Source organism: Schistocerca cancellata, chromosome 7, assembly GCF_023864275.1.
Source record: "Schistocerca cancellata isolate TAMUIC-IGC-003103 chromosome 7, iqSchCanc2.1, whole genome shotgun sequence".
Taxonomy (NCBI): domain Eukaryota; kingdom Metazoa; phylum Arthropoda; class Insecta; order Orthoptera; family Acrididae; genus Schistocerca; species Schistocerca cancellata.
This window is the reverse complement of record NC_064632.1, coordinates 222555158-222579394: the sequence shown is the minus strand read 5'-3', so window position 1 is coordinate 222579394 and position 24237 is coordinate 222555158. Positions and strand designations below refer to the sequence as shown.

Below are 24237 nucleotides of genomic sequence, written 5' to 3'. Positions count from 1 at the left end.
AAAAACGCTCATTTCATATCCGTACACCTGGTATTGATACTCAAGATGACTACTCGTAGCTGAGACTGCCCTACCTGCAGGGTTGTCTGCTATTCCAATACAGTTGAAGAGTCCCTGCAATGGTGTTCGAGTTAAGGGAGGGTCCCAAGTGGTCTCAGGCGTGAATGTGAATCTGGATTGAGGAGGGACGCGTGCTATGGTAGTCCGTGCATCGTGCAAAGCCTCTCTGCCAGAGTGGCGCACTGGTTAGCGGATCTGCCTAACGAGCAGGAGAGACAGGTTCGAATCCCAGTCTTGGTACAAATTTTCATTCATTCCTCCAGTCTGTGTATGTAAATGGATTCTTCTGAAATGTGAGATGACTCTTGCGTGCATTGTATTATTATTATTTGATTCCATATTTGATGTAAGACTTTTTATAACATGGTCCATGTCTTGCAATGACTATAATGTAAAAGATAAGACGGCTAGTGTCATGTATAGGAGGGCCCTGCTCTCATCCTAATAAATAAAATAAATATTTTGAGTCACGGTAGTAGGACTGTGCTGACAGCAGAGTGACGGGTGGTGGTGTTGTGCAGGGCGGAGAACTTCCGCGTGGTGTGCGACTGGGCGCGCGCCGCCTTCAGCGCCGACGGGCGCCACGTGGCGGCCGGCTCCGCGGACGGCTCGCTGCTCGTCTGGGCCGTCGCCACCGGCAAGCTGGAGCACACGCTGCAGGAGCACGGGTGAGTGGCGCGGCCAGCGCGTAAGCGCGCTCCACCGTTTGCACAGGCTACGAGCACTGTCTTGCCGAAACACGGAGGTTCTGCTGAAATCTTTTTTAGAATTGTATGCGCTGCCTGGGAAAAAAAAAGCACCCATAAGGAGAAGAGGCAGTTATAAGAGTCGAGGGGCATGAAAGGGAAGCAGTGGTTGGGAAGGGAGTGAGACAGGGTTGTAGCCTCTCCCCGATGTTATTCAATCTGTGTATTGAGCAAGCAGTAAAGGAGACAAAAGAAAAATTCGGAGCAGGTATTAAAATCCATGGAGAAGATATAAAAACTTTGAGGTTCGCCGATGACATTGTAATTCTGTCAGAGACAGCAAAGGATTTGGAAGAGCAGTTGAACGGAATGTACAGTGTCATGAAAGGAGGGTATAAGATGAACATCAACAAAAGCAAAACGAGGATAATGGAATGTAGTCGAATTAAGTCGGGTGATGCTGAGGGAATTAGATTAGGAGATGAGTCACTTAAAGTAGTAAAGGAGTATTGCTATCTGGGGAGCAAAATAACTCATGATGGTCGAAGTAGAGAGGATATCAAATGTAGACTGGCAATGGCAAGGAAAGCGTTTCTGAAGAAGAAAAATTTGTTAACATCGGGTATAGATTTAAGTGTCAGGAAGTCGTTTCTGAAAGCATTTGTATGGAGTGTAGCCATGTATGGAAATGAAACATGGACGATAACTAGTTTGGACAAGAAGAGAATAGAAGCTTTCGAAATGTGGTGCTACAGAAGAATGCTGAAGATTAGAAGGGAAGATCATATAACTAATGAGGAGGTATTGAATAGGATTGGGGAGAAGAGAAGTTTGTGGCACAACTTGGCTAGAAATTTAGTATTGGAGGGCAGCGTGGAGGGTAAAAATCGTAGAGGGAGACCAAGAGATGAATACACTAAACAAAGTCAGAAGGATGTAGGTTGCAGTAGGTACTGGGAGATGAAGAAGTTTGCACAGAATAGAGTAGCATGGAGAGCTGCATCAAACCAGCCTCAGGACTGAAGACCACAACAACAACAACAACAACAAGGAGAAGAGGATACTACACAGGTTTAAAGGGTGTGTAATGTTATTTCAGAGATTAAAAAATCGAGTGAAATGTCTGGAGAACTTGGGAGTATGAGCCCACTTATCAGTAAGTCGTTGCACCGCCTCTGGCCTGGATGCCTGCACTGGTTCCGCTGGGAAGGCTATCATAAAGCAGTGGATACTCTCCTGAGGCAAGCTTGTTGACAACTGTTGTAAATGATATCCTGTACACTGGCCCTAACACAAAGTTGACATCCATACTGGTACCATATGTCCCACATGTGTTATGTTAGGGACAGCTGTAAGGGAAAATGCTGGACATGGGTGTACCTCAACACCACGAAGACAGTTAATAGAGACACTTGTCATGTATGGACGACCATTTTCCTGTTTACAACTGGCAGCACTATACTGCCACATGAGAGGTAACACATGAGGGTGCATGACGTCCCCACGGGAATCATAGCAGTCGAACTGCAAGTTTACCTGAGATGCCAATAGCGGCCGTGCGGGATCCTGCAGACGCAATGGAGCACGCCTGCTGAGCTACGCCTGTGGCGTCTCGGTACTTCTAGTGCCGTCTGTCACAGAAATACAGGAGGGCCAGTAGAGTGGCTGACACCACCCGTGCCTGAAGTCACTTCCTTGGGAAGTCAATAGCTGGACTCTGTTTCCTTTTGCATCATCTGTAACGAGTCTTCTGTTTGTTGTGTTACACCTACATCTACATCTGCATCGCTACTCCGCAAGCCACCTGACGGTGTGTCGCGGAGGGTACCTTGAGTACCTCTATCGGTTCTCCCTTCTATTCCATTCTCGTATTGTTCGTGGAAAGAAAGATTGTCAGTATGCCCCTCTGTGGGCTCTAATCTCTCTAATTTTATCCTCATCGTCTCTTAGCGAGATATACGTAGGAGGGAGCAATATGCTGCTTGACTCCTCGGTGAAGGTATGTTCTCGAAACTTCAACAAAAGCCCGTACCGAGCTACTGAGCGCCTCTCCTGCAGAGTCTTTCACTGGAGTTTATCTATCATCTCCGTAACGCTTTCGCGATTACTAAATGATCCTGTAACGAAGCGCGCAGCTCTCCGTTGGATCTTCTCTATCTCTTCTATCACCCCTGTCTGTTACGGATCCCACACTGGTGAGCAGTAATCAAGCAGTGGGCGAACAAGTGTACTGTAACCTACTTCCTTTGTTTTTGGACTGCATTTCCTTAGGATTCTTCCAATGAATCTCAGTCTGGCATCTGCTTTACCGACGATTAGTTTTATATGGTCATTCCATTTTAAATCACTCCTAATGCCTACTGCCAGACAATTTATGGAATTAACTGCTTCCAGTTGCTGACCTGTATTGTAGCTAAATGATAATATATCTTCCTTTCTGTGTATTCGCAGCACATTACACTTGTCTACATTGAGATTCAGTTGCCATTCCCTGCACCATACGTCAATTCGTTGCAGATCCTCCTGCATTTCAGTACAATTTTCCATTGTAACAACCTCTCGATATACTACAGCATCATCCGCAAAAAGCCTCAGTGAACTTCCGATGTTATCCACAAGGTCATTTATGTATATTGTGAATAGTAACGGTCCTACGACACTCCCCTGCGGCACATCTGAAATTACTCTTACTTCGGAAGACTTCTCTCCATTGAGAATGACATGCTTTACTTGTTCACTAATCATTTCTGCACCTGTCCAGCTCTCTCACAGTGACCGTTGTCGCACCTCTCTGTAGCCCATCTCTCCTTACCAATGTGTATGAAGTCGTCCACAACAGTACCACTGTGCTTTCATAGGTCCCTCAGTCGTATCCAGCCATGACCTGACGTCATTGTCAGTGGATACCCATACATCGCATGGGGACCTGTCCTCAGGTCGATGCTGTGCTCGCCAACGACGGTTATTTGGCGTATGGAGAACTGCGATCTGTGACGAAACACAGTGTGATACCATTCACATGAAGTCCACACTTTGCAGTCATGGCACTACTCCAGGCACAGCCGTTTGTTTGTGTTGCTAACGGCAACCTACGCATGAAACTGTAATTCCCTAACCTCACTGAAAAAAAAAAAAAAAAAAACGGAAATGCCGTGTGGCCAGGGCCTGCCGTCGGGTAGACCGTTCGCCTGGTGCAAGTCTTTCGAGTTGACGTCACTTTGGCGACTTGCGTGTCGATGGGGATGAAATTATGATGACAACACAACACCCAGTCCCTGAGCGGAGAAAATCTCCGACCGAGCCGGGAACCGAACCCGGGCCGTTAGGCATGACATCCACTCAGGTACCAGGGGCGGACCCCTGACTGCCGGTAGTCTCTGACTAATGGTGTGGGACGTCACAGATTGTTGCAGGGATTTCATCACTTCTTCACAGTTGGCAGGTGCAGATGTGGAGGAGTGGTCAATCGTGGTTCACCGAAACTTCCAGTATGAGTATGCCTGCCGGCACATTTCCATGCAGTCCAACATCAGGGCAAAAAGAAAAAAAAAAAAAAAAAAAATATCCATTTGGGGAGCCAGTCAATGGTCATCATCTATTTCACTTGGAAGTTGAAACCAGCTGTTTCGTTAACTATCTCTATTACATCAATATCTTTGCTAAATGTGGCAACAAATTCAGCTGCACATTTTGCAAGGTAAGACATAGATGTTTCATTTAAAGCATTTTCTAAGAAGAAATGAACTTCGGATGAAATGGTGAGTTACATGTAAGATGTTTTCATTTCAGTTATTATTCTATGAAATACTACGAAACATTCTAGCTCAGATTGGAGCCCTGCGGTCAAATATCGTATCTGCTTGAGTACGCTCCCAACTACACTCTCAGAAAAAAGATGCATCACGAAGGAATTATCCGAATGGGGCGGAAATCGGTAGATGTAATGTATACCTCTAAACAAGCATAAGATTACAATTTCAGAAAAAATAGTTGATTTATTCAAGAGAAAGAGTTTCAAAAGTTGAGCGAGTCAATAACACCTTGGTCTTCCTTTGGCCCTTATGCAAACATTTCTTTGGTTTGGCATTGATGATGATGATGGTTGATTAGTGGGACACTCAACTGAGCAGTCATTAGCACCCGTACAAAGTCCCAATTTGTACACAGTCCAATCTTGCCACTGGCACAAATGTTGAAATGATGAGGACAACACAAACACCCAGTCCCCAGACAGAGAAAATCTCCAACCCGGCCGGGAATCGAACCCGGGACGTCGTGATCCAGAGGCAGCAACGATTTGGACGTTTGGCATTGACTGATAAGAGTTGTTGGATGTCTTTCTGAGGGATATTGTGCCAAATTCTGTCCAGCTGGTCTGTTAGATTGTCAAAATCCAGAGCTGGTTGGAAGGCTCTACCCTTAGTGCTCCAAACGATCCCAACTGGGGAGAGATCCGGCGACCTTTCTGGCCACGTTCTGGTATAGCAAACACGAAGACAAGCAGTACAAACTCTCGCCGTATGTGGGCTGACATTATCTCGCTGAAATTTAAGCCAAGGATATCTTGCCATGAAGGGCAACAAAACGGGGCGTAAAATACCGTCGATGTACCGCTGTGCTGTAGTGTGCCGTGGGCACGGCTCCACGGCACCACAGACAACTCCTGTTTGTCGGACCGTATGTCGGGCGACAGTCAGGTTGGTATCCAATCGCTGTCTGGGGCGTCTCCAGACATGTGTTCCCTGGCCATCAGAGCTCAGTTCGAAGCGGGACTGATCACTGAAGGTAACTCTACTCCAGTCAATAAGATTCCAAGCCGAAGACGTATCTAGTATAAAATACGTATTAGACAGTTTTTAAAAAACATTCGTTTTATCATTTTCCTGGATATTAACACTTTTCCAGATGCCGATTTCAATAAGGAAAGTCAACGCAAAAAAAAGAAAATGAGTTTTCAAAAATGATAAAGCACAAATACAATGTATCCGCGCGCGCGCACACACAAGCACACACAGACGAGACACAAACCCAAACTTACCAACTCCGTAATCGGGCAGTCGGGTTTCCTTCTGTATCGTGGGCAGCCGAAGAATATATCACTCGTATGTCCTGGAGCACCCTATAATCGCATTATTGTGATGATGTGAGGCAGAGCCTGTAAAGATCTTGTTGATGGCAGTTGCGGTTAAATTTCAACGTGGTAATGACCCTCACAAACTGTCTCGTGGTCCCTAGACCAGAGAAGGTGCAGTTCAGAGCTCCCTTTGGAACATACCATTGAACCTTCTGTAAATTCAGTGGTATTCGCCTATACCAAGTGCCCTTGTGTAGATCTTCAGTCTTTCTCTTCTTAGTTTAGTCTTAACTTAGGACCATTAATACTGTATGTAGCCAGAAGCAGTTTAAGCCTAGTGAAAGTAACATAGGAGCTAATATTTTTTCCATTCAGATGACCAGTACAGCACTGAATTAAGTTGTGCATACTCTCCTCTTCACAGGTCGAACGGCGTCACAGCAGTGTCGTTCCACCCGCACGGCTCATTCATGGCGAGCGTTGACAAGAAGCGCAAGGCCGTAATTTGGACGGACTTGTGAGAGCGCACAATCAAAGGAGGTCGACCGGTCGCGGGGGCGACTTTGCCGCCGACTGCTTCCACGGTCGGAGAGACGCCTGTCAACACACTTCGCAGCTTCGTTCTCGTGTCTTTGAACTACACGAATCTTTAAGTTTTCATATACCGTCTATCGTGCTCAGTCTATGATCGACACTTGGACTTTTCTTGTTATAAAATCTTTCTGTGCTGTGTCTGCTTCGCATGCACACCTCTTTTCTTATTTAAAAATTTTGATGAACTAGATGGAGACTTCGCCGTTTCTTAGCACTGCCATTTGCCACATATTACTTTTGCAGGCATCATCTTAACATTTCTCAGCAAGCGTCGTGTGATATATCGGTGGCCTGTCGTTCAAGAGTACGTATTTTGACCGTTATCAACTAATAAACAACTTCGTTTCGTGTATTATGCCTTTATTTTAACGAATATTTCCGACTTGTCGGTCCCTACTTTCGGAATCTTCTTCAGTGGCGAAGCCTTGCCAGATTCCTCATAAATCTTGATTTAGCAACTTGTGGAGTCCGCGGAAGTAGACAGTACTGATCATCAGATACCACATTTGGGCCGTACGTAGTTCCAACCCACTGGGTCTAATAGTCTTGCGGCCTTCGTGGCTGCTACTTTACGGCGATGCTTCATCCCTATGCCTCGCAGTGTTCACTTCTCGGCCTCCAAGTTGTAAGGCGTTATATGTAGTGCTGGCGCTCTAGTTTCAGAACGATCGCTTTGATTATCAGACTGCTTTTGTGGAGACTACTGTAGTTGTGAAAAATCGTAGGAAGAACATAGAATTTAGCTTCAAAGTCGATTTTTTTAAAAATTTAAATGTTATGTTATTGTGGGCCTTTATTTTAAACGTTTTTGTGAGATGATGTCATGTACCGTTCCTCCAAAGATGTTTTTATTAGTATTTTATGTTTCAAATTCAGCTGTAATGGGTTTGTGAGTTAGTTGTCGGTTACGCTTATTTTGATTAAGCCGAAAGTGTTGCACGTAATAACTGGAAATATGCGTTCAGCAAGGAAACACTTTACTGATGTGACTGGTCCGTATGGTGAGCTGGGAAAATGTTTCTACTTGCTCTGCCAACAATGTGGAATATAATCAAGACATGCTTATCCATACACTAAAGTTTAACAAAACTCTAACCTTTTACTCACAAAGCAGAGTTTGATCGCATTCATTGCATAACCTGGCTTGTTCTTGTTCCTCTTCTTCTTCTTCTTCTTCTTCTATTCTTATCACAAACGTCTTATTCTCTTCCTTCAAAATGCAGTAAATCATTGACAATAGTTTTTTGTTACCAAAGTTATTGCATGCAGCTTTTGTTGTTTTCAACATAACATCACAAACAGAAATATGTAAATATTTTTATTTTTTCTGGGAACTTGTTTAGTATGTAAGAAAATACACGTTTTTTGTACTGTTCACTAAACAGTACAAGATTGCCTACACTAAGATGGCTTTCATGATACTATAATACGACTGTAAAAGTGGAATTCTGATGCTTCGTCATTTATGAATACTCATGGCCGAAAGACAGCATATAAGATGCTATGAAATTAAGTATAAACATATTTTCTTGTTCTTCAGGAAATAATGAAGGATAACAAAAGTATTGTGTTGCCTTATTAGTTGATGTATGCATGTGGTGTGGGTAAAATTACATTATATCTGGAAACTAGAAATATATTTGTACACATCAATACTGTAGAAGTACCAAAATTGGAGTCATATGCGATAATTTTATGTGTTAATACTTTGTAATGAATATCATGTATGATTTAATGAACTGAATTCTTACCTGTAATTGTATTATTCGTTATTTTATCATGAATTCATTGTTATATTTTAGGAACATATGTCTGAAATGAAATATATTTCGTAAATATTGTCGATTGTTTCATTTTGTATGGGTCACATGGAACAGTTCCTTGCGTAATTGTTAATCCCATTCACACCTACTTACCAGTGATTTAAACTGCATAATTTTAATGTCTTCCATGCTACGATACTCTCAATGAAAAAAAAAACTCTGAATTGCTTCAACATTCCAACAAGGAGGAACCATGCATTTTGTTACAATTATAGGAAACAAGTGTGATAAAAATATGCTTAGCGATAGGCACTAGACATTTACACCTGTTGTTTATCTGTTCTCATGTATCCAAGGCGATCAGAATTCTTCCGTTCACTCTATGAAAATAATGGTGGATTGGAATAGGCACTGTCTCATCATTGTTTCAGAAAAAAACATTATAACTAATAGTGATCTGTCTATTTTCTTGATGCAGCTGAATATTAATTGTTGTAGCCAATTTTCATCCAGTGACTTCAGCTCCTCATGCGTTATCTTAAATTCTAATACTAGAAGATAGGTAGATATTTAAGAGTGCATTGAAGATTTTATTGTAGGCTTACTTTTCATCAAATACAAGTTTTACTTTATCCACCTTGATACATTACTTCCAGCCACTGACTGAGAATTCTAACATCTTAAGTTTCATTATGAAATCCACATTGTGACTGCTGCTCTACAAAAGACATGTGTCTCTCAAAGATGGCAGGAAATACAAGTATATTAGAGAAAATTATATATTTATCTTCATAATTGATCTACAAATGCATTTTGATTATTAATGCAATTATGGCAAATGTTCCAATTAAATGTTTGGTGTCACTAATTCAAATAATCTTTCAGCTGTAGAAAATTAACAGTATGACTGAAGTAGACAGATTATCACAAAAACTGACTTGGAAGTGGCAGAAGCAATTACATTTATTGAATTATTCAATATGGCCTCCCAAAACTGTAAATGTACAAAATGAATCCCCATTCCCCATATCAAGGAAATCATAAATTAAGCAGATAGATAACATTTGCAAAAATAAGTGAACAGAGCAATAGTAAATAATCAAAATGCATTTATAAATCAATTATGAAGACAAATATATAATTTTCTCTAATCTTCAATGCATTCTTAAATATCTAACTATCTTATGGAAATAGACAGATTATCACAAAACTGACTTGGGAGTGACAGAAGATAATACATTTATTTAATTATCGAATATGACATCTCAAAAATTGTAAATGTACAAACTGATTTCCCATTCCCCACATCAAGGAAATCATAAATTAAGCAGATTAGATAATATTTGCTAAAATAAGTGAACAGAGTAATAGTTCATGTAAGAAAACCCTATTCTGGCATGACACCATTATTTATGCAAGCTTTTAAACTGTTTGTACTCATGGAGTCACTAGGTAGTTGTTTTTTAATTGACCTCTTTTTAACTCATTGACTTCAGACATGTGGCTCAATAGCCATTAACGTAATATGTCCATATCATCATAAATATACACATTGATCACCCACACAATGTATAGAAGTGTGGTTATCATCATCATTTGTTGTCCATTGCTGCATAAAGGCCACTTGCAGAATTCTCCATGCAACACATCCTTGAACTGGAAACATTTATGTTGCTTCTGCATTTTCCTGGGGTCATCTAGCCATCTACCATTAGTTCATTGTCTCAGTAATTTCTTATATTCTGAAATACAGCAGAGACGTTCATAAGTTAATCTATCATCAATTCCCCTGGCTACAGCCCCACACATTTCCATTTCATTTTCACTGCATTCATGATCGTGTCTCTTACTTCTATCTATCCACTGGTCCATTTGCTTGTGTTCTCATCTATTGTAGTAATTCCCAAATTGCATCTCTCCATTACTCAGAGGAACACTCACTTTTTGAATAGTTTCCTCATTAGAAGTCTGTGTCTCACAACTGTAATTCAAAACTGGTTATAAAGACAGACTGTAAGGTTCCAGAATCAGAGTCCTCAAAAACTTAGTTTATAAACCCTGTTTAGATATTCGAGAAACACCTGAAGCATTTTCCTTATATCCAGTTTATTTTCTTTTGTTCGAATACAAAAATGTCATCAACTGGTTCTCTGACTTCATTGTTAATTTGAAGTATTTCTTTGACTTGTTGAGTATGCATTATTCTAGTCTTATTACTATTAATTTTCATGCTTACTATCAAGCTTGCTCTATTCAGTTCTGTGATTAGAGGCATACTGCTGTGTCATTAGGAGAACATAGGTGAATTATATGTGTTCCATCAGCTCACAGTCCTTGTTTTTCCAGAATAGTATCCATGATGTGTGAATTCCATTCCTGAGTTCCCTTGAAACTCTGAAGGTCCCTTAACCATGATGAAGTATCATGGAAGCTGTAGCAGTAGTAAATGTGTTCTTCAGCATGTAAAAGAAAAAAAGAATCCTAAGTAGACTGGTAATTAATATTCATTTCTCAGTAGCATAATTTTGGTCACAACCTGCAAGTGGTCTTTTGTGCTGTATAAAACACTGAAATCAGCTTGTCGATTTGCTTAACTGAAAGGAAATGTTTTATGTTCCATATCACCCAAGTGGATGCCCAACACTACTTTGAAAAGTGATATTCAGTTGTCTGTGGTATTGTCATGTTGGAGTTTACCACTGTTTACAGATCACGACAGATTCCAGAAACGGAGTATTATTTGTTACTGGTACCCGCTGACATCCATTCAGTACACTGCCAGCATAATGTAATGCCCGAAAGGAGAAAAAGACATACATGAAAATTTTTGAATGCTGAAATCATTTAAATATGAATTTTCTGTGCATATGAACTCTGTTGCATTATGTATTACATTACTGGCCACTTTTGTCTGTTGTCATTGTCAAATACCTGCAGCTTCAAGAAAATGGCCATAGGCCTAAACTTCCTATTCATTTAATATAAGATATAATAAAGTTCATCTGTAATAAAAAAAGTTTCTGACAGCCTACAGTGGATATTTAAAATCCTTTTAGTATTCATAAATTATGTAGAGGATGTAGTGCCATACATGAAGGAGCTAATACTACAGAAAAAACGTTTCACAACAACAAATTTGTGCAATGTATTGGTGCAGATAAGTACTTGGGAACATTTACTAGCTGGCCAAGACAAATTATCTTGCAGTGGTACATGTACAGAATCAGTCTAAATAAGTTTCACCTGGCCCACTTTGAAGCCCAACACAGGGTTAAAATTGTCACTACTCCTGTGTCACTAATATATACCATGTAGCAATCTAATTTCTTTTATGAGATATGATTGCTGGAGTGGAAAATGTATAGCGTAACAGTTCATAAACTGCTTGCAGCTGCGCCAAGCAACTGATGTTATCCACCAAACGAAAAGAATAGCACTTCAAAGTCAACTGGGAGAAAGCCACGACACTTGAAGTTCCTATGAGGAAGAATGTAATTCGTTGGATTTGGTTACACCTCATGGGTAGTAGGTGGTTCCCTCTCAAGATCACGGTGGGAGCAAGATCACCTCAGGAAGCTGCGTCCCTGCCCTGTACAATCACTTGTTCTTCCTCGCCTCCATATCCTGAGGAGAATGTGCCTTAAAGCCCTTTTTCCAAACCTCTATTAATTCCTGTACAACCCTCCATCTCTTCTCAACCCACGTTGGACCAGTGTGAGAAGCTATGGTCCAAACGTTTCTAAATGAAAGTGTCGAAATTTAAACCAAGCATACAGTAGGTAAGTAGAGTTGGATGCTCAGAATCTCACGGTGAAATGTCAGTCTGGTCCTTGAATTCGGCGAGGGAAGGGGTCAAAAATCCAACTAATACAAATAAACAACAAAATAAATAACAACTTGCACAAAAGTTTCTGTGCTGCAGCATCTAGTATTCGCACTGAGGTTGGGAGAATATCTTGCCTGTTTGCGACACAAACTGCAGAACATCAAATTGGATGAACTCTCTGGGATGTACTCAGAATTGGTGTGATGAGTCTAAAAGCCAAAGCAATAGCTATCCTCCTATTTCAAAATAACCAGGAACTAAATCTGTGTATTGACGGCATAACTTTACTGATTGACAACAGGAGGAAACACCTTATCAGCAAGGCCATGACTGGCTCAGAGTGATCTACATGGCCCTTGAGTTGAATGGTAAGACTAGCCTCCAGATAATTTGTGCCTACACATCTACTTCCACATCAAGCAATGATAAAGTAGAACAGTTGTATAAAGATATGACAACAGTAAAAAATTCAGAAAACACCACATTTTCCTTAATACTTGGCAATTAGATGCTTAGATAAAAGCTAAGTCTACAGAAGACCCTCCCTTAATTGGAAATTTTTAATTGGAATACGAAACCAGAGAGCACAAATGATGACGAATTTTCGTTACAAAGAACGTTTACACTGTTTGAACATATTTTACGAGAAAAACTCAAAAAGTATGTGGACTTGGAGAAGCCCTGGTGGCATGATTAAGGCTGAAATACATTACATACTAACATACAACAACCGAATATGCTCAGACGTGTCACTTTTAACTGTTACAATACAGATAGCGACCATAGGCTGGTTAGAGCCATATTAACATTCGATTTGAGAGAAAACATATGATGTAAAGAAAGCTCCTGCCTACGATAAGTGAGCTGAAAAAGAAAAGAAAGGAGTTCAGCCGCTGCACAGACAAACAACTACCGACAGAAAAGTTAAAAGGAATGGTACCGGACGAAGTCACAACAGAAACGAACGACAGTTTCGAACAACAGTAAATAAATCCTAAATTCGACCTCAAAACATAACAGCTTACAGAAAAAACGCTAAACACTGACAGACTCACCCAAATTCAGAGACCTCAGCAAAAACGAATAGAAGGCAATGAACAGCGATCAGAGAATGCAAAACATGAGACTGATCGAGGAGACAAAAAAGAAGTGTGAACATGAGAATCGTTGCAGTCAGTCGAAAGGTAAGCTGATCATTCACAAAATTCCAAATGGTCGAGGAGACGTTCTTACTGGAATAGACAAAATTATAAAAAACTGACGAGGACTTTTCAAAAGCTCTACAGTCGGTGACAACCCAAAGTCTGCATGATGAATCACGAAGATCAATAGTGAATGTGAGGTCGGAATAACTAGAACCTAAACAACTCAAGAATTGTAATGTGCCATGAGGAGATCACGTCACGAGGAAGAAGCGTAGAATTGGAGCAAAGACACTTTAACAAGCACTCCTGATCCTTTTAAATAAATGTTTCAAGGAAGGAACAATTCCAGAGTCTTGGGAAAATGGAGAAGTCATTCTCCCCTTCAAAACAAATGCATTTATTAGTTTTTTATCTATATTTTACAAGGTGCTAACGAAAATTAATGCTAACTGCCTGAGTCAGAAATTTGTCTTTTACAAGCCAGTCATACAAGTGGGTTTCAGAAAAGGTTTCAGTACAACTGGACATCTTCAAGTAGTATGCACACTTACAGTGAAATCTGTGGAGTATAAATCCCTTTCAAATGTCCTTCATAAACTACCAGAAGGCGTTGGACATGACCAATATAAGGAAGATGTGATCACTGGAAATGTTCCTGTGAGAAAATGCATCAGACAAGGAGAAACAATCTCATCTAAATTATTGAAAATGGTTGAAATGGCTCTGAATACTATGGGACTTAACGTCTGAGGTCATCAGTCCCCTAGAACTTAGAACTACTTAAACCTAACTAACCTAAGGACACCACACACATCCATGCCCGAGGCATTCGAACCTGCGACCGTAGCGGTCGCGCGGTTGCAGACTGAAGCGCCTAGACTAAATTATTCACTTTAGCCCTGCATGATCTGTTCAAGGGGCTGTCCTCCGGACAGAAAGGTGTCAACGAAGATGAAAAACATCTCAACCATCTTCGCTTTGCAGATATCAGCCTCTTCAGCAGAGTCACAAATGAACTGTTAACAATGATCAGGGAACTCAAAGATCCCTCCCAATCCATAGGTCTCGAAATTAATCTTCAGAAGGTAGCAATCATGTGCCTTACCATTATCACAGTCTCCACAGCAAACCACCCCTTGGCTGTAGTAAATGAATACATTTATGTGGGACATAAAATGCAACATGGGAAAGATAACCAGACAGCACAGATAACTTAGCGAACTGTCCCCACATAAATGGCTTTCAGGAAACGTGATTACATTCTCCACAAACTAACTATAACTGTAAACTGAAAAAGGAAGATTCAGGACACATGTATCTTTCCAGTGACAAAACACGGTCTCAAAACAGTGACACAACAAGCAGCGCAGATCACCTGCGGGACTGTCAAAGGGCGACAGAGAGAGCAATGCTTGGAATGAGAGACAGGATTAGAAACGAAGATTTAAGGAAAACAGAGGTCTATGACACTGTTGAGCGGATAGTGAGACTGAAGCGCCGTTGGGAAGAACATGTTGCCAGTAACAACTTCAAATGGACCGAAACAGTGATGCATGGCGTCCGAGGATAGCAGATAGGAGCGTCAAACGTCATTTGACGTGATGGACAGACGACATCCCAAGATACGTGTGAAAAAACCAGAAAAGATGACTTGGAAATCTATGGAAGAGGCCATTGTCCAGGGGTGGATATCCAGAGGCCGAAGAAGAAGAAGAAGACGTAGAAATAGATGTTAGACCTTACTAAGTCGGCGTCATTCATGAAACATCATCTCCAGCTTGCTACTGGCTCTCTGATGATATGAGGCCTTTCTCCCTGTGAAACGCTTGCATCGTAATAACCACAACACTCGCATATGTAAACAGTGAATGACTGAGAATGATTTATTGGAATTACATGCCTGCACATGGGAATTCACTTTTGAACTATTTTAAGTTTCGCACATTGAAAGGAAGAGAAATTTATCAATCCCAAAGGATAACCCAACTCTCAACCTGCAAAACTTTTAAAGTGTCACTTGTGCGCCTACAACCATGAAGGCTGCCACCCAGACCATCTTGATTTCCACACTCTCCAAGCTGCTACGCAAAATAATTTCAAGTCAGGTCTTCCAGTCAGTCAGTCTCAGAAGCAGAATGAAGCACTTTCATTGCATCCTTCCTGCTTTCACTAACAGCACTCCTTTTCAAAGTGATGCTTCCTTTGGGGAAAATTTAGAAGTTTGTTCCCAACAGGTGCTGGAAAACACCCACTTGCATGTGCAGGCCACTAGGCTCTTTAGCCATCCTAGTAGGTTTCGATCATAAACCAAATAGATTGAATACGAAAAGTTTGACCTATCATTGACATTCTTGACAAAGACTTCTCTCATGAAATACTGGGTACTGGCTTTAACTTCCATAATAGCCAAGAGGGTGAGCTCACACGCACGGCCAGGAATCAAATACTACGTCTACATCTACACTCTGCAATCCACCTTTCGGCAAGTGGCGGAGGGGACCTCGTGTACCACTGTCACTTTTTCCCTTTCCTGTTCCACTCGTGAACGTGAATTGAGCTCTCTCATTGTACCTTCGTGGTCATTTTGCGAAATACACGTAGGAGGAAGCAAAATATTGGATCAGTTAGTTTACTTTTGTAGGAAAGTACGCGCTCGCAATTTAAACTACATACCATTCCTTACGCTTTCGCACTTACTAAACGAACTATTGACTAAAAGAGCTGCTCTTCTTTTGATCTGTCTGTCCTATAATTAGTTTATGTGGTCGTTCCATACTTCCGGATATGAATGCGATTGTTCGGCTGTCGTGTAATGTTAGACTAACGTGTCTTTCTGCCTATTTATGAGTAATTCGCTACATTTGCCTATGTTAAGCTTCAACCGACAACTGTTGCACCAAGCAATAGCTGCAAGTCTTCTCCTACTTAGCCACACTTTTTCTATCGTTGTGACTTCTCTATCCATCCACAAACAGCTTTATGGAGCTTTCAATGTTATCACCTAGGTGCTTTAGGTATATTGTGGACAGTAATGATTCTACAAAGCTTCCTTAGGGTACCCGCGAAGTTACTTTTACGTTTGAAAATTTCTGTAATTCTGCTTGCTCATTTTACTAAGGTTTGAAGCTCCTATTTTCGTTCGTCTGTGTTTGCGAGTTAAAAAACTGGGTTGTTTTGGAAATTAGCCTTATGCAAACACAATTAGTTTATTTTTATATTTACTCAGACATGTTTCTACATCAATATTTCATCTTCTGTGGGTCAGATTTTTATTTCTGTGAAGTACAATATCACATTTGCAATAATTTAACTGCTGTAGCCCTAATAAATACAATATTTGCAATTTTCTTCGTTTGGTTTAGACACCCACCTTAAAATTACATCGCTAACTGAACTGTATTATTATACATAGATTTTAGTGCTCGTTTTCGTCTTTTTTTTGACAGAATGTCATCTGCAAACTAGCCACAAAGAAAATTATTGCGTACTTGTGGAGAGCTGTTTCGAGGGCAGAGGTTATGTACGTTTCTGTACTTACATTTCTCACCCTGTTTCGTGTCTCTGGTTGGTGCCTCAATCAACTGCTATTTAGTGCATTGTTTCGACTCAGTTTCTCACAAATTTCCGCTCACTACTTCACCTCACATGCACTTACACAAGTAGGGAAATGTGATCCGAGCAGACACTTCTGACAACGCACTCAGTGAGAGGTGTTATATTATTGTCGTTGCTCACTTGTTCGTCATTGGTCTTGTGTTTGTTATGGCGCTGATTTTGAATATGTGTGTGTGTGTCTGTGTGTGTGTGTGTGTGTGTGTGAGAGAGAGAGAGAGAGAGAGAGAGAGAGAGAGAGAGAGAGAGAGATGGAAAGAGGGGTGGGAAGGGAACCAGAAAACAGAAGTTTCTTTTTTTTACTGTTATGGTTTTTTAGGGAATCACCATTGTATAGTCACTGAGTGTTCCAAACATTGTTTTGTTGCACAATGTTGTATTTTCATTCAGGAATCTCTTTCCCTGTATTATTGCTTTTTGTATGTGGTAGTTCTATTGTGAGTTTGTGATAGAGACTTTTGATTTCTCTGTGGATCTTAAATCAGTCTCCATGTTTGTTGTGTTGTGGTTTTCTTGTATTAGATGGTCTGCAAAAGTGGAGTGTATACTATCACTTCTTAGTGCTCTGAGGAGTTCGGAGTACCTCATTTTGAAATTCCTGCATGTTTGGCCTATGTAGACCGATTGGCATGAACTGAAGGTTAACTGATATATTCCAGCTTTGCAGAATTTGTCTGCAGAGGTGTTCTTAGATCTTAGGTTCTTCTGTACTGTGTTATTTGTGTGGAATGATATTTACAGCCCTTGTTTCTTCAGTATGTTTCCCACCCTGTGGACGTTTCTGTTAATACGTGCCATGCTGTACTCTTTGTAGGGTGTTCCTGGTATCCTGTGTTTGTCTAGAGCTTGTGTTTTTGGTTCTCTGTTGTGGCTGGTGATTTGTTGCTGGTTTGTTCTCTTTTAATCTGTTTTTTAATTTTGTTCTTCAGTTTGTTTATCATTTGTGTGTTGTACCCATTCTCTCTGGCTATTTGGTGTATTGTATTTAGTTCCTGTGTGTAGTTGTGTTTGTCCAGTGGAGTTCTGTTGAGGCTGTGTAGCATGTGTCTGAAACTCGAGAGTGTGTGCTTGGGGATGGTTGGAGCTGATCTGAATGGTTGCACTTGTGGCTGTAGGTTTCCTGAAAATTCCAAAATTATGCTTGTTGTGGATTCTGTGTATGGTAATTTCTGAGAAATTAAGCTTAACTTCCTCTTCTGTCTTAATGGTGAATTTTATTTTTGGGTGAACTGTGTTTATGTCACTGTGTAATTGTTTTATTCTGTTATCCATTTCATCAATCAAGCAAATGATGTCATCTACATATCGGTATCAATATATAATCTTGTGCTGGTTTTGATGTATGACTTTGTTGGATATTTTGTTTGCAATGTGGTTTAGAAATTTGTTTAGATGTAGACCACTGATGGGTGAGCCCATTGGTAGGCCATATTTTTGCAGATAGAACTCTTTCTTAGAAGTGAAATAGTTCTGTTCTGTTATAATCTTTAGGGTGGCTTCTATTTCATCTATGTGTGTACTTGCTATGTCCGCTTGATACTGCAGCTGTTTTTTAACAATGCTGATTGTTTCTTCTGGATGTGATGTCAAAAGATACTGGGGTTGTTGATGGTATGTTTATATCTTTTATCTTTTCTATCAGTTCACTGGTATTATTTACGTTTCTGTTGTTTGTGAAAGCATGAATGTTGACAGCAAAATGCTTTATGAGATGTTGCAACGATTTTTACTGCACTCAAAAATTGATATTAGTCTTGACTACTGTATTATTTGTCATTCTTATACTTACTTTCACGTTTCGCTTTTACACCATTCTTAAAGGCTCTAAAAGAGAAATATATGAAAGGACATTAGTTTGTTGCATACGTTTGTTGTGTTTTGTATAAGTTTAATAAACACAATATGTACACATAACGGAGGCTTTAGCTCAATAATATGTTCTCCTTCACTATTGACAACAGTCTGCCAACGCTGGGGTAATTCGATTCTGCATGTGTAGAAATCATATGGTTTTGATGCTTAAAAAGAGCAGAAAAGGTGAAAATCTGAGAGCACAAGATCAGATGAATAGCTGGGTTGCGGAATGGCTTCCCAACCCATTATCTGTTAGTCCCATATTTTATCACTCTAGCAACCACCCCCATCACATGCAAATGTCATACGATGGAGAAATGATGACAGTCCATTACATCTGCCAGTTGTAGATTACACTGATGTGGATCATTGTGGATTAATTGTGTGTAAACAATCTTCATCAAACACCAAAGGTCTTTTTGAACTTGGAGAGTCACTAATCTCAAAACGATCCTGCTTGAAATGAGAAAACCACATTCATGTTGTGCTCTGTCCAATGGCATTATCCCCATACATGGCGAAAATGCTTCTGGCTGCCTCCACTGCTGCCATTCCTCTATTGAAATCAAACAGGTGAATACATCAGAAATGTTTCGTTTTCTCCACCTTTTTCATTCCATTTTATAGCTTCCACAGCTCCCCTCACTATCTCCAAATGACAAAATTTTGTATTGTACACTCAAATAGCAACAGTGAACTACAAATAAATCCATTGCAACCAGAATACCAACATGCAAAACAAAAACGCTATGTACTTATGCACCAACCTAATATGTTGTTTTGATCACATAAAATGTACTTCATAGAAATGGAAGAAGAAATCACTCAGTGAAAAACATTTATGAAGTACATTACATTCACATCGTAAAAATGAATAGAGCAATAAGTGGGGACATTGTGTACATTTGGCATGTTTTTAGTGCACAACCTTTATTTTACAAATTAATTGAATAATTATATTATCTTATTTTATGTAAAACATTTTATAAGGTAAGAAAAACAGTTTATGTAAGATAATATAATATAATTAATTTGTAAAAAAGATTATCCATTAAATTAAACATGGTTAGTGTGCTCAACACATCCACTTACTACTATATATAAGAAGCCAAGCCAATTTTGAACACACTAAAATTAATTAAAAAGTAGAGAAGGTTTTAATTCCTAATTAAAGTCTGTATGGGATGAAATAAAATTTTAGTAAAAAATAATGAGCTTTTTGAATGCATTAGAATTAATTTATAAGGGATTACTTGAGACACAAAGTTATACAAAGTGACAGTAAAACATTTTGGCGTCTTTTGAAAAGAAACCCTTCATCGTTTTTCTGATGTTACTCTCTTTATTTCATTTCACCCCCACCGAATTTTTTTGCTGTACGTCGTTGGACTGCAAGTTAGGTGCTAACCATCATCCACACATCTTCTTCTGCTATGTCTTGGCCTGTGCTTATTGGTACACCTTGGAAGGTCTGCTTCTGATGGTCATCTTTGTCTTCTTATTGATGGAATTGAGCAGTGGATAATGATAGCAAACAAAAATAGTACTCACTGGCCAAACGAATCTTGTAGCAATTCAGTTGTGTAAATAACGTTCATCAGTTGTGTAAATAACGTTTACAAATCAAAATCATCTGTTAGTGGTTTGCTGAACAAAATGGCTCTGTGCACTATGCGACTTAACTTCTGAGGTCATCAGTCGCCTAGAACTTAGAACTAATTAAACCTAACTAACCCAAGGACATCACACACATCCATGTCTGAGGCGGGGTTCGAACCTGCGACCGTAGCGGTCGCTCGGTTCCAGACTGTAGCGCCCAGAACCGCACGGCCACTCCGGCCAGCCATTGCTGAACAAGCTCCATCTGCTACAGACATGCAGAAATTGTGGTTTGATAGTATGATGCGATCTTCTGGCTGTCCAAGATAGCAATAAATACGTCAGTCTACTTAGAGCCAATTTAGAGAAAGATGCTACACAAGGTGGCCTGCTCAATAGATAGATTTCCATTAATTTCTCAGCCAAATATTAACTGATTTTAAAAGTTTGAAAATACTAACAAAGTCTTCATAGGTAGAGCTATTCAGAATAATAACAACGAGTAAAATCTCAAATCAGTAGATACCCAATTTTTGGGCTTAAAAAATTCTCTGTAGGGCATAAAATGTGAGATTCTTCTTTCTGTACATAATTATGTAGGCGATTGTGTCCGCCGGTATTTTATCGTTGAATGTTGCATATAATCTCACAATAGTCCTCTGAGCAGTAAAAATGTTCATTCTGCAAGTCGTGTTAATCACATAGATAACATAGTTTGTTACAAAATTAAATAAACTTACATCTACATAGCCCTTGAACTGTGTTATCAATAAGTGCATTGTATGTTTCCAGATAATTATTTATTGGATCCAGATTCCACATTTCTTGAGGAAATATTTCACTCCTACTACTTTAGTACAAATATTCTGAAGTTTAATGTTATCATATAACAACAAATCCATCAACTGATTATTTTTTTGGTTTGGTTGAAGCACAACAAAAATAAAATGAGGTATATCAAATTCTACTGAACTATGGTAATTCATGATATCTAACTACAAATTTTTCGTCTCATTGAATCCTGCTATTGCAACTGTTTGTGGTTCATTGAAAGATATTGGAATTTTAAAATCTTTCAGTAAATTTTCTCATTGTTCAAGAACATAATTCGATTCAATTTAACAATAGGTACACGAATTTCCATTGATTATTCTACAATTTTACCTTCTTTTGGAAGTGTATCTTTTGCTTCAGCTCCAACATTACTGCAGTCAGGCCCTTTAAGAAGAGTGTCTCCAGCATGGGAACTTCAAGTAAAAACTACGGTAATATCTCCCCTTCCCTTGAAAGTACTTTGTAGTACATAAAGAAACCTCCAAGTATATTCAGTGGATAAAACACATCATTTTTCTTACTCTTTACATTATCGTTAATAAGTATATATCCTTCCATACTTATCTTATCACTAAGAGATGAAGTCAAATACAGCAAAAATAATGTTGAAATGAAAGATTGCTCCAGTGTAGACATAACCTTATTTCCTTTCTTCATAGTTTTAAAATCAAATAGCTTTGTCACGTAATTATCAATTAATTTTTGATAGATTTTCCATCATAAGTTGGATAATCTGTACCATCAGCTCCAATAATACTGAAGCTCACATACAGCTGAGTATAATTAGGATGAAGCCATCCATCGGATATATTTATGTTAATTTCCACATCCTTGTTCGGAATTTTTGGCCTACCTTTTGATGAGTAGAACTGATATCTCTCTCTTTTGTTCACTGTTTATTAAAGATAAAAATTTATTAAACCATTTCTGAAATAACTGTTTCAGAAGCAAAGCACATCAATCAAATTATCATTTTCATCAGTTACAGTTATTTCTAATTCCTATATAGTGATAAAAAGTCGAATATAATCAGGATAATGTGGTTTATGAATTAGTGGTTCACCAAATTGAGCACTAGGCTTGAATGAAGCAATAATATTAGTTTCTTGATGAAAATTAACAATCTGCTTCATGAACATTCTACCAGCGATATTAAAATTCATATTGATTAATTTGAATAGAATACATTTAGGAACATCATTAGCAACAGTTCTTTCATCAGTTTCAATAATTTGGTTGCTAAACATAAGCACACTTCCAATACTATATTTTATATCCATATATAATTTACAATCACTGTCAGTAACACTCCTGCTTTAATGAGAATATTTGACTTTTTGAATGAAAAAGTCTTTCCAAGCTTTTTAAACTACTTTTCAAACTATATGGGCCAACAGGAATTTTAATCATTTCCCTATCACAATATAATTTATTATTTTCTCATGTAATATTTGGAGTTAGCGATGTTGTATCAAAACCAACTAGTGCAACATTATTAAAACTTTCTTGTATAAGTACAATCAATCTTTTTGAGAACAGGTGACTTGCCATTCAATTGAAATTGTTAATATACTACATATTTTAAAATTCCAATTAATTAAATGAAAACAAATTGGGAACTAAAAATAAAAATTCCAGAGGAGAAATGAAAAACTAAACTTGGTAAGCTTTTACGCAATTCTATTGAATATGCTACAATAGGTCCAAGTGGCTGTCGAAAAAAAGCATTGCCTGACAGTTATATTCTAGCTTCAGGATAGTTGCATTGGAATAAGCTAAAACACATGAATGTTTACTCAAAAATTTAGATCACCCAATGTGTCAAGAATGTTTAAAAGTGTGTAAAAAAGTTGAAGACAAAATTCCTAAGAAGAGTACTACATGTATTGAAAACAGTGATCAAATTTTACAACTAGATCAATGCCAAGATAATACACTTGCAGTATTTGATGATTTCATTCTTGTACACAGCCCTTGTGAGGCAAACTGAGGAGCTACTTGGTTGAAAAGTAGCACCTCTGCTCTCAGAAATTGACATACTGCCAGGAGAGCCATCTGGTGACCACATGCCCCTCCATATCCGCATCCAGTGATGCCTATGGACTGAGGATGTCACAGAAGCCGATCAGTACTGTTGGGCCTTCGTGGCCTGTTTCGGAGGAGTTTAAATTTTTATTTTTTTCTTGAAAATCAAGATGTAGTAGTTAGAAAATATTATGCTAGAGGCAGACCTAAACAAATGGATTGTTTTTATTTGGCTCAGATGAATTCCAAAACGCCACAACAATTAGTAAGGGGTAATGAAATTTTTAAATTTTTTTTAAACAAAGCGATACAAATTTAAATCATACCTACCATGAGTTGTAGTTGCTTATTTAAAATTTGATGATTGTAAAGAAATGTGTAGTATATGTTGGAATCATCATTTTGGATTTTTACAGTTCATACGACTAGGAAACCTGTTGAAGGGAAATACAGATATCATACAAAAATTTTCCTTATTAAATAAGTTCTTTAAAAAATGATATTGTTCATCTAGTAGACCTTGGCAATGGTATTTTATGTGACTATATAAATGAATTTAGGGAAGCTCCTCACTATGTAACAGAATATGAAAAAATAGAAAAAATTGAACATTATAGTAGTTTTTCATAGGCTAGTAAAGAAGCCAAATGTGGAGCTGATATAAGTGGTTGCTATTGTTTTGATAAATGTGTAAGCAGAATGCATTATCTGAACAATTTTTATAAATCAGTACTTAAAAATAGATTTCATTAATATTTTGTCCTTAGTAAAAGTTCTAGAAATATCACCCAGAGGTTGTTAAAGAATCTAAAGGAAATAGAAAAAAGTGAGGAACTGGAAGAAGGACTTAAATTTTGGAAAAAGAACAAACAAGAATAGAATATGAAAAATATAAGAAAGATCAGCTGTTACTGATGCAACAGGAAGACTTAAACAAGGATTTAAAGGATAATGTGATGATATGCTGAAAGCTATTGAAGCAATGTTGAAAAACAAATTGTTCCTTACACTCATCATCATCATCAACAACAAGAATTTGGCGATACACTACATATTAAACAATATGACAGTCCTCAATATGACTATACGCTAAGTGAATGAGAAATACAATATTTGTGGACAAAATATGATGAAGAGTTTAAAGATAGAAAAAAGACAGATGAAG

General features: G+C 38.8%; 1 protein-coding gene across 1 annotated transcript in view; it reads left to right on the top strand.

Moving 5' to 3' along the window:
- The window catches only part of LOC126091977 (autophagy-related protein 16-1-like), a 140111-nt gene extending 131890 nt beyond the window's left edge, over positions 1 to 8221 (top strand). The window contains exons 4-5 of the mRNA XM_049907342.1: positions 582 to 728; positions 6245 to 8221. Of these exons, the coding sequence (XP_049763299.1) occupies positions 582 to 728; positions 6245 to 6341 (244 nt within the window). The 3' untranslated portion in view covers positions 6342 to 8221. The remainder of the gene's footprint in view (positions 1 to 581; positions 729 to 6244) is intronic.
- Positions 8222 to 24237: the final 16016 nt, after the last annotated feature.